The sequence below is a fragment of the Lynx rufus genome, unplaced genomic scaffold, assembly GCF_022079265.1.
Source record: "Lynx rufus isolate CCGP_SWC_20201006 ecotype Redwood Valley unplaced genomic scaffold, mLynRuf1.p SCAF_16, whole genome shotgun sequence".
NCBI lineage: Eukaryota > Metazoa > Chordata > Mammalia > Carnivora > Felidae > Lynx > Lynx rufus.
In genome coordinates this window covers 54,606,836-54,620,010 of record NW_025814830.1, presented here as the reverse complement: position 1 = coordinate 54,620,010, position 13,175 = coordinate 54,606,836, and the positions used below count along the sequence as shown (strand labels likewise).

Below are 13,175 nucleotides of genomic sequence, written 5' to 3'. Positions count from 1 at the left end.
TTGTGAACAAATGATGCATGAGAATGGTAAGCCAGGGCCGGGACCCAGGTGCTGGAGGCACACTCAGCCCTGCACCAGCCTTTGGGCGGTCTAGGGTTTAGGCGACGTGTGGAGTGAGCCCACATCTGACACGTGTGAGGGCTGCGGGAATAGTCCTGGGAGTTCATCGCACCGGGGGAAACCAACGCTCTGAAGGCAAGTCAGACGCAAGAAGGTAATGTCGGCTTCAACTTGTGAAGCATTTCAAAGCACCCAGAAGACTTGACAGAATCTGAAAAGGGTTTCTAAGAGTCGCTATCAAAAAACTGCTATCTCGGAAATGCAAACTGGTACGGCTGCTCTGGAAAACAGTGTGGAGGCTCCACAAAAAATTACAAATAGATCTACCCTACGACCCAGCAATAGCACTGCTAGGAATTTACCCAAGGGACACAGGAGTGCTGATGCACAGGGGCACACGTACCCCAATGTTGATAGCAGCGCTTTCAACAACAGCCAAAGTATGGAAAGAGCCTAAATGTCCATCAGCTGACGAATGGATACAGAAGATGTAGTTTATACATACAATGGAACACTACTTGGCAATGAGAAAGGATAAAATCGTGCCATTTGCAACAACGTGGATGGAACTAGAAGGTATTACGCTGAGTGAAATAAGTCAGTCAGAGAAAGACAGATATCATGTTTTCACTTATATGTGGGTCTTGAGAAACTTAACAGAAGACCATGGGCGAAGGGAAGGGGGAAAAAAAGTTACAAACAGAGAGGGAGGGAGGCAAACCATCAGAGACTCTTTTTTTTTATTTTTTAAAATTTTTTTTTTTCAACGTTTATTTATTTTTGGGACAGAGAGAGACAGAGCATGAATGGGGGAGGGGCAGAGAGAGAGGGAGACACAGAATCGGAAGCAGGCTCCAGGCTCCGAGCCATCAGCCCAGAGCCTGACGCAGGGCTCGAACTCACGGAGCGCGAGATCGTGACCTGGCTGAAGTCGGACGCTTAACCGACTGCGCCACCCAGGCGCCCCCAGAGACTCTTAAATACAGAGAACAAACTGAGGGTTGATGGGGGGTGCAAGGGAGGGGAGGGTGGGTGATGGGCATTGAGGAGGGCACCTGTTGGGATGAGCGCTGGGTGTTGTATGGAAGATATTCGACAATAAATTATATTTTAAATAAATATTTTAAAAACTAAAAGAACAATTATGTGTGTACCAAGAATAACATAACTAAAGTAAAAATACTGGCAACTATTTTGCAATAAAAACCTATTTAAAAAAATTTTTTTTTCAACATTTATTTATTTTTGGGACAGAGAGAGACAGAGCATGAACGGGGAAGGGGCAGAGAGAGAGGGAGACACAGAATCGGAAACAGGCTCCAGGCTCCGAGCCATCAGCCCAGAGCCTGACGCGGGGCTCGAACTCACGGACTGTGAGATCGTGACCTGGCTGAAGTCGGACGCTTAACCGACTGCGCCACCCAGGTGCCCCAATGTTTATCTATTTTTGAGAGAGAGACACACACGGAGTGGAAACAGGAGAGGGGCAGAGAGAGGAGACACAGAATCGGAAACAGGCTCCAGGCTCCGAGCCATCAGCCCAGAGCCTGACGCGGGGCTCGAACTCACGGACCGCGAGATCGTGACCTGGCTGAAGTCGGACGCTTAACCGACTGCGCCACCCAGGCGCCCCAATAAAAACCTATTTTAAAGAAAAAGTGCTATCGACGTTCTCTTAACCTAAAAACATCTTTTTCTCCTTCAAATACCAATATCAAAGATGCATTAAAAATACACGTCGGGGAGCCTGGGTGGCTCAGCCGGTTAAGCATCCAGCTTCACATCAGGTCACATTCTTGTGGTTCGTGAGTTCGAGCCCCGCGTCGGGCTGTGTGCCGACAGCTCGGAGCCTGGAGCCTGCTTCGGATTCTGTGCCTCCCTCTCTCTCTTCTCCTCCCCCACTTGTGTTCAGACTGTCTCTCTCTCAAAAATAAACATTAAAACATTATTTTGAAAAGTACACGTTCGGGGCACCTGTGGCTCAGCTGGTTGAGCGTCTGACTCTTAGTTTCAGCTCAGGTCGTGACCTCACGGTTCACGGGTTCGAGCCCCACGGGGGGCTCCTCACTGTCCATACAGAGCCTGCTTGGGATCCTCTCTCTCCCTCTCTCTGCCCCTCCCCCAGGCATGCACGCACACGATCCCTCAAAATAAACTTTAAAAAAAAAAAAATACATGTTCAACCTATTCAATTGCTCTTTTCGAAAAAAAAAAAACTAATTGACCGTGCTCCTGCCCCCACCACGGTGACACTCCCTTTTGGAGACCGCTCTGTGACACCTCGTGGGACCCGGGATGCCTCCGGCTCCTCAAAGCTGACAGCCTCTCCGCGGCAGGACGGCACACAGAAACGCCTCCACATCCCAGGCCCGGCTGCGCGCTGCTCTCCCCCTGTACCAGGCCTTCTCGGAGAACTCTGGTAGGCTAATCCCGCGTGAGAAAGACCGAGACCAGACTCAACTGCCGTGATGGAAGGAGCCACCACTACTGAGTTTTGAAGAAGCTCGCCTGGTAACACACAAGGGGTACAAAGAAGCAGACATCGAGCTGTTGGGAAGCAGACAGGTTATAGGAAGCAGACAGGACGCAGGAACAGACAAAAAGTGGACTGGTCACGGAGCCACAGTTGACATTCCCTAGCTTCCGCCTTCCACTCTCCATCGTTGGGAAGGGGTGTTCCGTGGGAGTAATACCTCCTTGCCTCATTTTCTGATACCGTCAGTACGGATTTTGGCTTCTCTAGCTGCTGTTTTTATGTGGGGGTTCACAGACACTCAAGAAGGAGGTCACTGCAGGCTCCATCCTCCTAGAATCCCTTCCCCATGCTGCTAGCCACTCACCCCCACAACTGTCATCGTCGAGTTCACCGCTGCCCTCACCGGCGCGGGGGCGCACCTGCCTTCACGGCTCCCGGTTCCTCTGCCCTTCCTTCTCGCGGCCCACTCCTTCCCTCGGAGTTCCATCCCCTTCTTCCCGACCGTGCCCTGCAGCACTTCTCCAGAGACCAGTCAGTAATAAAAGCTGATCTTCACCTATGAAGATCCTGCTTTCTCTGCTCATTATAACAGTTTCACGGATTCTGTCATTCGAGAGGAAATTATCGTTCCACTGCCTTCTGCCTTCTAGGATTGTGTTTCAGAAGTCTGCTGTTGACTGTCCCTTTGCAGGGAATAACTTTTATTTATTTACTTATTTATTTATTTATATTTTTAGAGGGAGAGGGAGAGCAGAGGAGAGGGGCAGAGAGAGAGACAGAATGTCAAGCAGGCTCCACACTCAACACAAAGCCCAACGCAAGGCTCGATCCCACGACTCTGGGATCATGACCTGAGTCAAAACCACAAGTCCGACGCTCAACTGGCTGAGCCACCCAGGCGCCTCCGGAATGATTTTTAAGTTGTGCAGGGTGGAAAGCTGCTGGCTGGTAACAAGGTGAACACGAGTGAGAGGCAAAAACAATAGGAAAAAGGGACAAGGTGCATCTCAACAGCCGGGAACTCTCCCGGCAAAAGGTGAGGAGCTGCCGGGGGGGGGGGGGTGCTCTGCAGATGGCTCCATGGAGACCAAGCCTGGGTCTGTCGGGAGCCCCACTCCTAGGGGCACAGGGACGCCCGGCCTCCCTGGTGTTCCCAGCACCCTGCCCCAGCTTCCTTCCTCCCCGCCCCCGCATGGCACTTCAGCCCCGTTGGTGGGCTTTCAGCTCTGTCCTCCCAGGGCCTTTGTCTGGAACCGTTTCCACCTGCCCCCCGCACCCCCACCCCAAGACGACTTTTGACGCTCTTCTTGGCTGGTCCTTGACTAGTCACATCCTCAGGGAGCCCTCCCCCAACCAGCCTCAACTTGTTCCCACGCCCACCCCAACCCTGTGTCCATCATCCCTGAGGAGCATCATTGAAGCTTCCCATTCTGCCCATCGTCTTACTCGTCCTCGGTGTTCCTACGAGCCCTGTAAGGATAAGGGCCCCAAGGGTCAGGTCTGTCACACCCCACAGCATGCAGATGAGAGAGCAAAGGTCAGGTGGCCCTCTGGCCTAAGGATGGCTGCTCCCTCCTGAACTGCCACTACGGTGGCAGGAAAGGGGCAAGGACACAGATGACAGGACTCCACGGTCACACTTTGGAAACGGACGCGGACGTACAACTAGAACCCTCTCAGCAAGTTCAAGAGAGCAGGTTTCAACACAGTAAGGGCAGGCCAAGAAAGCCTGGTTACCCCAGAGAAAGTCCCCAGGCTCAAGGAGACTTTGTCTGGAGCTTTCCGGCATAAGAGTCCGGGGGTCAGAAGGACCTTCGAACACCGTCTCCAGGACTCTCTCGAGTTCCCTCAGGCAGAGCCCTCCACTTCTAGCCCCGTTTAGCTCCATCGTCTAACCTGGGGTAAAGGCCCCTTCCTCTCGGGGTTGTTCTGTGGAGGGACAGTGGCCTTGAAGTGCCTGGCCCAGGTAGGTTCTCAATCAATGGGTCATTTAAGGGTCAGAAGGGCCAGGTAACGAGTCAGGAGTGACCCTGGGCCTCGTCAGGCACCTCAGGCCCATGCAGGAGCCCACCCTGGGAAAGAGCTGAAAATGGTACCATCTAGCAGGAGGCCCGAGCTTTGTAGGTGAGGCCATCCGGAGGCTATAGTGGCCTCACACTGGCCCTCACAGCCAGACTCCCATCCTCTGCAGATCCCAGCATCCCTCCCCCCAAGGTGGGGAGGGCCTCCCAGGGAAGTCAGTGGGCCCTTCAAAACAAGGGAGCAAGGGCATTCCTAATCCATCAGGACGATTCTACAATCAGGGGTTTTACATAACCTGCTAAATTTTCAGCCACTTAGTTCAAGCCTTCTAACCACCTGCGACAGCCTCTGATCGAGCCCCAGGCCAACTTCCCCTCCCAGTTACGGCTGCGCTTCTCAAAGGCCGCCTCCCACTCTCTGCACACTCCCCACCGAGGCTGCTGGGAGACCCCTCTGTGCCAGCCCTCTGCACAGCTCCTCGCGTGGAACGTTCTAGGATCTGTTCTGCTGTTTCGGCAGGGCCTCCAGGGATCAGCGAGGGGATCTGGCGGGCAGGGCAGGCGGGAGAGCAGGACAGCGGGATGCGAGCCCAGAGGGGGCCTGCTGGGGCTGGGATGATGGCAGTTCCCTGGCACGGACTCCAACGTCGCTTTCTAAATTAAAAGGCTGAGAGCGGCCAGGGAACCAAGTTCATCACTGACAGAGCTCAGCCCGCCCTTCCTAAGCCCACGGTCACCCACTCCAACCAGCACTGACAATGTCAAGGCGGGAGGGCAGTCCCAGAAGAAAAACAGCCATGGGGGCTTCTGCTGGCCCAGCTTCCACGATGGGATTTCACGCTCATAAAAATTTCTAGTCGAAAACCCAAACACCCAGCATACAAAGACCCTACGTTTCTCGTTTTTATAGGACATCCCCTTGAACGACTTACTCTTGCTATTTCGTCTACACCCGAGATATGTTTGCAGCAGACACTTGGGACAAACCATTTCAAACAACGGGCACTGGCGCTTACAGTCACCAAAGAAGCGACCACGGCAGGGTTCACGTAAACTGCTCGTTTATTAGCATCGGTACTGCAACATAACAGTTTCCGGGAGCCGCGCTGAGCTGCACGGAGGTGGCGGACCGAGGCGAGGCGAGGCGAGGCGAGGCTCGGGTGGGCGGAGTGGCGGCTCCTACTTCTTCCACTCGTTCTTGTCGTAGTCCCACTTGGCTGAGAAGCCCTGGATCGGGCTGACCTTCATGTCCAGCATCCTCTTGGTCTGCTTAGCCACCCACTCCTCCTCGAAGGTGTGCGGGATGGGGCCATACACTAAAGCCCAAAACAATTTCATGAGACAACGTCGTCCTGACAGGTTGTTTCTAAGCCCACGCGTTACACGGGTCAGGCCTTCCCCCAACACACTGGCCGCCAGGCTAGCAAAGTCGTCTGCCGCTCGGCACCCGCACCCACACCCACACCCACACCCGGGTTTTGAATTCTGGGCACTGACGACTCTTGATATTTCCAAACTATTCTCTGTTGACGAAAGGTTATCAATGAAACACGAGCTGAGAGCACAATGTCTGCTCCGTACGACGTAGACGAGGGGGACTACAGACTAGCGCTGAGCACAAACAAGAAACCACGAGTGACTTGTGAGTCTTGAGGAACACGTCCACGGTCAGACCAAAGGTACAGGATTACAGCCGTCTGGAACAGGAAAAAGCCATTCTGCCCGGACACAAAGAACCCGGGAGAGGTAGCACAGAACGAGCAGACAACTCCAACGGCCTCTGTGCAGACCCTGTGAGGTCTAACGACCCAGAATTCTGCTTATGGAGACACAGTCCCTATTCAGTCGAAATAGCCCTTCGATAAGAAACAACACCCTTTTCCTTGACCAAACCTTCCCGACGCCATCCTCCGATAACGTAATAAAGCGTCACAGAAAGGCGGTGTGCCATACAGAGCAGGAAGTCCTTCACTACCGAGCACGGCCCGCCGCGAAGAAGTCAGAAGGTGGCTTACACCGCTTCGGTGAACGTGAGCCGGACCCCAGAGCGGAGGCGCCCGCCTCGTGCACAGGCGCCCACGGCCCACTCCCGGGCGCCGGAAGACGGCGCGGAGCCGACCCGATCCGGGCCTGCGGGGCTGCGACCCGAGACCCCAGGCCCCCGCGACCCCCACTCACCATAGTGCTTCTCCCAGATCAGGAGGAGAGCGGTGAAGCCGATGAAGAACATGGCAGCGCCCACAACCGTCTTCCACTCGTTCGTGCTCCTGTTCATTTCCGCGAAGCTCTCGTTGAACTTCATGCGGTACACTGGGGAGAGAGCACAGCCATCGGTGTGGGTGAGGGGAGGCCGTGCCAGCAGCCCCTCCTCCGCGGGGCCCGCGACGCGGCCGAGGGGCACAGCGCACACGCACGTGCTCTCCCACACGGGTGCAAGGGGTGGCGGAGGGGACAGAACGCACCTAGTCTGCTTTGAGCACGAAAACCCCACAGAACCAGTGAATTCTTCCTCCTCGGGTTACGGTGCAGGATCCACTGAGTCCCCAGAGTTTCACCCCCACCCCCGCCACCTGACGGTGACTTTCGGCCTCTGATCTTCTGTCAGTAAGTCAGAGCGGACACCGCCCACCCGGCAGGGCCGCCAAGAAGCCGTACCCGCACCCTCCTCCTGGGGGACCAGAGCCCCAGGGAGCCGGGCAGAGGTGCGGCCAGCCCAAAGAGCAGGGGCCCCGGAACAAGCCCCCGGGACACGCCCCGTGCTGGTCTCCGGGCGGCGCCCCCAAGCTCACAGCCCAGACCCCGGTAGACATTCTCTCTCACACGGTCTGCCAACACTTCTGCTTCAAGACCCACATTCAACTTTTTCATCGATGGAGAGGCTGCTCCAGGGGGCCTTCTCTTTCTCTTTCAAGGCCTTCTGGCTGGCAGAGAGGTTCTTGACATGAGCCACGTCGGGCAGGGGGTAGTCACGCCGGTCCACGTAACTCGGGAGAGCGTAATCTTCACTCTTCACGACGCTTCCTACAAAACACAGTGACGAGTGTTTGAAAATTCACATGGGTTCCGAGTGACCAACCCACACGAGGACAGGCGTGTGCACCCTGAAGACTTCGGTCGTCCCAGGGACTGAGGCCACAGTGTCACACGGCCGACGGACCGTCGGGGGAAACAGGCCCAGATGGCGGGGCAAGGGTGTAGGGCCGGCTAAGCGCGGCCCTTCTCTCAGCCGACACGCCCCTGCCAGGCCAACTGCCACCGGGGACGGCAGGGCCACGCGTACCAGCACCACGCAGAGGGCACGCGGGGCTCTCGGGACGCCCTGCTGGCCTACACGAAGGCCCTTCTGCAGGAGACTCAAACTAAGGAGGGAGAGCAAAATCGACAGAAAACTCGTAAAAGAAACAAGCGTCCAAAGGTCAGAAACAAGACACAGGGCGCTGTTTATTATCCCAGAAACAAACAACCTGCGCCCAACAGAGGAGGGACGCAACTACCCCCACAGGTGTGTCAAAGGTGTCATTCGTTCACAGGTTTAGAAATGTTGGCTGAGCACCTGTTACACGCTCACCGCGGCTCTAGCTGAGAGCAGCGAACAGAGCCGGCTGCCCGTGGGTGCTCACAGGCCAGAAGCGGACAGATCCGTGGGTCCGAGGTCACGGCACGGGGGCTCAGGAGAAAGAAAAGGTACAGCAGAGGAAAGGAATCGGGGCACACGGAGAGCAGGAAGCAAGGGACGGCAGTCAAGAGAACGAGGAAATAGTCGCGTCCTCAGCAAGTCACAGAAGATCCCGGGACTTTTTTTTTTTTTTAAGATAAACCGCTGGTGTGCTTACACGTCCACGTAACTGAACACACAAAACTCCCGGCAGAGCAAACCCAAGTTGTTATCAGTGGAGAGAGGACAAAAGGGGGATTTCTGCTCCAAGAGATAGAAATCTTAGTGCCTTAAAACAAGCACGCATCTGTGTGTTGCTCAAGGAAAGAGAAACAGCTCAGAAACCAGAAAACAAAGGAGTATCTTCATTTGTATTTAGGGCTTTCCCACTGCTGAAAGCTGTTTTTTCAATTTCATCCTATGCTTGCAAGAAAACGCTGTGATCCAAACTGGTCTGGAGGAGTGAGGTCTTGCAAAAATGCTTCGCTTCCGTTAGCGGAGTCGCCATGAGCACACTCTCCCAGGTCACGTTAACAACAGTGACCCATCGCTGCACCTCAAGTAAAGCACAATTTCTCTAGATGCTTATCTCTGGAGCGCAAGTGACTTACGTATACACAGCCCGATTCCAAAAACTTGAAGGTGGAAAGGACTGGAATTACTTTCCACGGTTCTATAAAAATGAGTGGCCTAAAAGAAACAAATGTATACCAGCACTCAGCTCCCATTAATCACTAAAAACAGATGTAAACTGGGGTAACGAGGACATTCCACAACTGACCGATGGTTATGGCACAGCTCAGGAACTCAACTCAAAACCACTGAAGGGCGCTTTCAATGGGTCCGTGTCCGTCGTGTCAATCACCTCTCAGTAAAGTTATAAAAATGCGAATGCTCGCAACCTTGGAACACTCTCAGCATGAAATTGCACTTTCTAGAACAAGAACGGCCAATGTGTGGTCTCGGGGCTGCAAGGGTTCTCAGCACTTTGGGCCTGGTCCCCCACACCCCACAAAGATTAGCACACCAAGCATTCCTTTAAGAGGGAGACGAAAAGAGACTTTGCATCTGAGCAAGGGGCTCGTCACTGCTGTCCTCAGCTGGGTGGGTCTTTCCCTGAGCCTCTGCTGAGGAAATCTGGGGAATGAGGAGCGGCCCCCTCAATCACACGTGTCACAGCACAAGCACCCAGACACAGAGGTGGCTGCCAGTGGCACTTCAAAGCGCTACTATCTCAGGGGGAAAACCAGTCCGTGTATTCAGGCACCACGCGTGAAAGCTAAAAACGGAAGGACGGGGGCGCCCGGGGGGCTCAGTCAGTTAAGGGTCTGACCCTTGATTTCGGCTCAGGTCACGACCTCACGGTTCATGAGTTCAAGTCCCACGTGGGGCTCTGGGCCGACAGCACCAAGCCTGCTTGGATCCTCTGTCTCCCCCACCCCCCCCCGCCCCTCCCTTGCTCATGCACGCATGTGTTCCTTCTGTCCTCAAAAATAAACCTAAAAAAAAAAAAAAAAAAAGGACAAGACCTATTCAATGGACCGCAGTTTTCTCCACCTGTGTACTGTGTACCGAAAACACAGCAATGAAGAAAGGCAGGTTCTCAGCCTCAAAAAAGTTTGCATCCTGGAAGCAAAGAGACGACACGCAGAAACCCCAGTATGTCAGCCCTCCAAGCAGACAAAGCAAGATGATGTAGGCCAGGCAGCATCTTCACAAAGGGCGGTGAGGAAAGGCTATTCTAAAATAACAACTCTGGAGCTCTGAGGCAGAAGCCACAGCCTGCCGCACACCAGGATTGTGTCACGCCCCTGGGGACGGGGACCCTGAGCACCCGGGAGAGCTGCCTTGGGTCTGTCATTTCCTTTTTGAGTCTGCTTTGATAACATCAGAGAGGCCTAGTGCAGATCTTACCCCAGACACGAGAAGCCACCGGAGGATTTCAAAAAGGGACTGATTTAACTAAGAATAAGTTTTGGCTAACGCCACTGTAAAGAGAAGGAAGCTGGCTTCTTATGAAAGGCCAGAATGACCAAGGGGACGTGAAGGAACTTTCGGGGGTGATGCAAATGTCGTAGTCCTGACTGGCATCACTGTTACACAGCTGTGTGAGCTTATCAAAATCCACAGAACATTACGCTTAGAAAAGGTAAATTGTACTTTCTGTCAACTGCACCTCAAACGAATTAAACAAAGCTGAAAAAATACATAAGCAAAGCCAAAATAGAAACAAAATATAATCTGTCATTAAGTGACTTGCTAGGCTTTTTAATGTTTATTTTATTTCAAGAGAGAGAAGGAAACGAGAATCCCAAGCAGACTCCTCACTGTCAGTGCAGAGCCCAACGCAGGGCTCACCCCCACGACCATGAGATCTTGACCTGAGATGTAATCAAGAGTCACATGCTTACCTGACTGAGCCACCCAGATACCCCTGGCTTCCTACAATGAAGGAGTGTTTCATTCCACACCTACTAATTAAACAACAAACTTGTCTTTGTTACATCCCCATTTAAATAACAAACATTTCAACGATACTCTCACTAGATGATCTGTGTTATCCTGGACAATATAAGGAATGGAGGAAAATGTAAGACAACAGACAGGACCACCAATTCGAGGACACAATTTCAAGGAAAAATTCACACATAAAAGCAGTTGAGGCAGTAGCAGTTACTGGTTATTGAGCCCCTGGATTCATAGGCCTTGCTCTCCAAGTTATCACTACTCAAGCCTTGCACTTGACCCCTCCCTAACACAACCTGCCATGGTAATTTGCATTTTGTCCTTTCGCTGGCTTTCTCTCCGTCTAGGATGCCATTCTCCTCTAGAATATAAGGTTAAACCTGCTAATACTTCAGCACAGAGAAGCCGCCCCTCCAAAAACCTCTCCTGAACCCCAGGCCAGGGTAAGTGTTTCTTCTGAGGGTACATCACTTATTCAAACACTGTCTTCACATATCTGTCCCTCTCCAGACGGCAAACATCCTGGGGAAAGGCCCAAAGATGCTTGATGAATGCAAAACTAAACTCGCCATGTGCTAGGCACGAACTAAACTCTTTACATATATTTCAGGTGAGAAGAGATTCCTACATGTAAGTAGCTCATCCAAGACAAAAATGAGATTAAATTCTGCTCAGGCTAGAAGTCCAAGCTCCTTCCTTTCCATTGCCCCAACAATGCAAGTGGTATTTAAGATAAACGGTTGGGACTTTTTTAGGTGGAGAGAGGAAATCATTAAAGTCATGTATGGTGGAGATCTCTTGAAAGGGGTGGAACTTGAACCTGAAAAAAACGGGAAGGGAAGGAAAAGGGGGGAAATATCAGTGTAAGCAAAAATCCAGACTAGTATTCAACATGATTCATAAATGCTCTATAATCCAGAGGTAAGCCCTGTTAAAATATTGATACCCCCCCTGAAGTCCCACAACAGCAGAATCAGGATCTGAGCCACCTTAGACCATCTGTGTTTGAAACTCCGGCACAGGAGCTCACACACAGTGGGAACAGGATGAAATCACCTCAGCCCATTTAAAAGAAGTTACACTTACCATGCGCTCGTACACACACAGAGGTGGAAATTGCTCGCTTGCCAATTAGGCTGAACACTCTGGCAGCCAACATTCTGAAAGAGAAAAATGCACACCTTCTCTATGAATAAGGGCAAACACCCATCGGGGATTCCAGTGCATTTGGGAAGTCGATGCAACTTTGGTTTTTTATCCCCAACATCTATGACCCACTGTTTCTTCGTTACTGACTCTAAATTCACAAAATACCTGAGGATGAGATTTTTATTAACAATCGACACGTTTTTACGGGGCTTCATAATAGGCCAAACGCCGTAATATATACTCAGGAAATATATATACAGGAAATTAGCAGAAAACTGGCTTTGTTAAAAAAAACAAGGAGAAGAAATTTTAGTGAGGAGACTGAGATGAAAAAGCTAAACCCTAAAGCGCTGAGCTACCATGACGGGCTCCACTGTCTGGAGGAAAAGGGTAAACAGCTCAAAGGTACCGGCATGCACTGCATGCAACTGAGCATTTGGTTAAAAACCTAGCAGGTGCCTAAAATAGGAAGAAGACATCAGGCAGAAAGGCTGCAAATACGGCCTGGTCCACTGCCAGTGTCCGCGGACAACGATGACCTGGATGACCCAGGTCCCACCCGGGTCCTTCTAGCTTCGGGCCCATCTCCCCTACCTCCCCTTCCTTCCAAACGGGGACTTCAGCAGGGGACTGCTGACGACCAAAGGGACGCCGAACGCATGGGGAAAACGCACAACAAACATAAGCATGACGTCAGGGCTGAACTGGCTCGCACCCTGCGTCTTCTCTCCCCGGGCCTGGCCCGCGCGTGGGCGGACGCGGGGCGGCTCTCCCCGAGCCCCGTTAAACCGGTGCGGTCGCGCAGTCGTAGCTGGAGGGCTGCGGCCTAGGCTGCAGAGCCGCCGACCCCTGGCCCCGCCCTCGGCCAGCGGGCGCTCCAAGGTCAGAACCCGAAACTAGACCACGGCCGGGGCGGCGCAGGTGCAGCCAGGCGGGATGCCGCGGGGCGGCACACAGGCCGCGAGCCGGCGGCCCCCGAGCCCCGAAACCCCGCCGGCCGGCCTCAATGTCACAGGGCTCCGAGGCCCAGTCGCCGCTCCCTGCTGGCGCCGGGCCGCCGGGTCGCGGGCACGCTCGTCCGCTGGCTGCCGGCCCCTGGCCCTCCCCGGCCCCGCGGCGAGGGCCGCCCGCCATCCTCCGCCCGCTCACCTGCCGCCCGACGCTGCCCGCCGCGACCGCCGCGACCGCCCTCTATGTCCGGGCTGCCCGCTACCGGAAGAGAGGAACGAGGGCGCGCGCGGAGCACCACGGGATCGAGGAGGACCCGGCCGCGCCGGAGGTCACCCGAGCGGAAGGAGGGCAGCGCCGCCAGCGTCGTAAAAGGGCTGGTCGGGCCGCTTTACGGCGG

The 13,175-nt window shown here is 53.7% G+C and overlaps 1 protein-coding gene across 1 annotated transcript; it reads right to left on the bottom strand.

Annotated features, from left to right (window-relative positions):
- Window positions 1-5,601: 5,601 nt before the first annotated feature.
- Window positions 5,602-13,081, bottom strand: LOC124511555 (cytochrome c oxidase subunit 4 isoform 1, mitochondrial). Its single transcript, XM_047078878.1, has 5 exons — window positions 12,977-13,081; window positions 11,765-11,838; window positions 7,411-7,578; window positions 6,736-6,867; window positions 5,602-5,873 (listed from the first exon to the last, which is right to left on the bottom strand). Exons 2-5 carry the CDS (start codon window positions 11,835-11,837, stop codon window positions 5,737-5,739), a joined length of 510 nt encoding a protein of 169 aa, XP_046934834.1. The 5' UTR covers window position 11,838; window positions 12,977-13,081; the 3' UTR covers window positions 5,602-5,736.
- Between the last annotated feature and the right edge of the window lie 94 nt (window positions 13,082-13,175).

Bases quoted from the DNA above. Each gene is read 5' to 3' on its own strand.
- LOC124511555 (XM_047078878.1), bottom strand. From the start codon at position 11,837: ATGTTGGCTGCCAGAGTGTTCAGCCTAATTGGCAAGCGAGCAATTTCC. The intron at 7,579-11,764 runs GTAAGTGTAACT...TGTGTTTTGTAG, and splicing joins TGTGTGTGTACGAGCGCATG to GAAGCGTCGTGAAGAGTGAA. The intron at 6,868-7,410 runs GTGGGTCTTGAA...CTCTCTCCCCAG, and splicing joins CATCGATGAAAAAGTTGAAT to TGTACCGCATGAAGTTCAAC.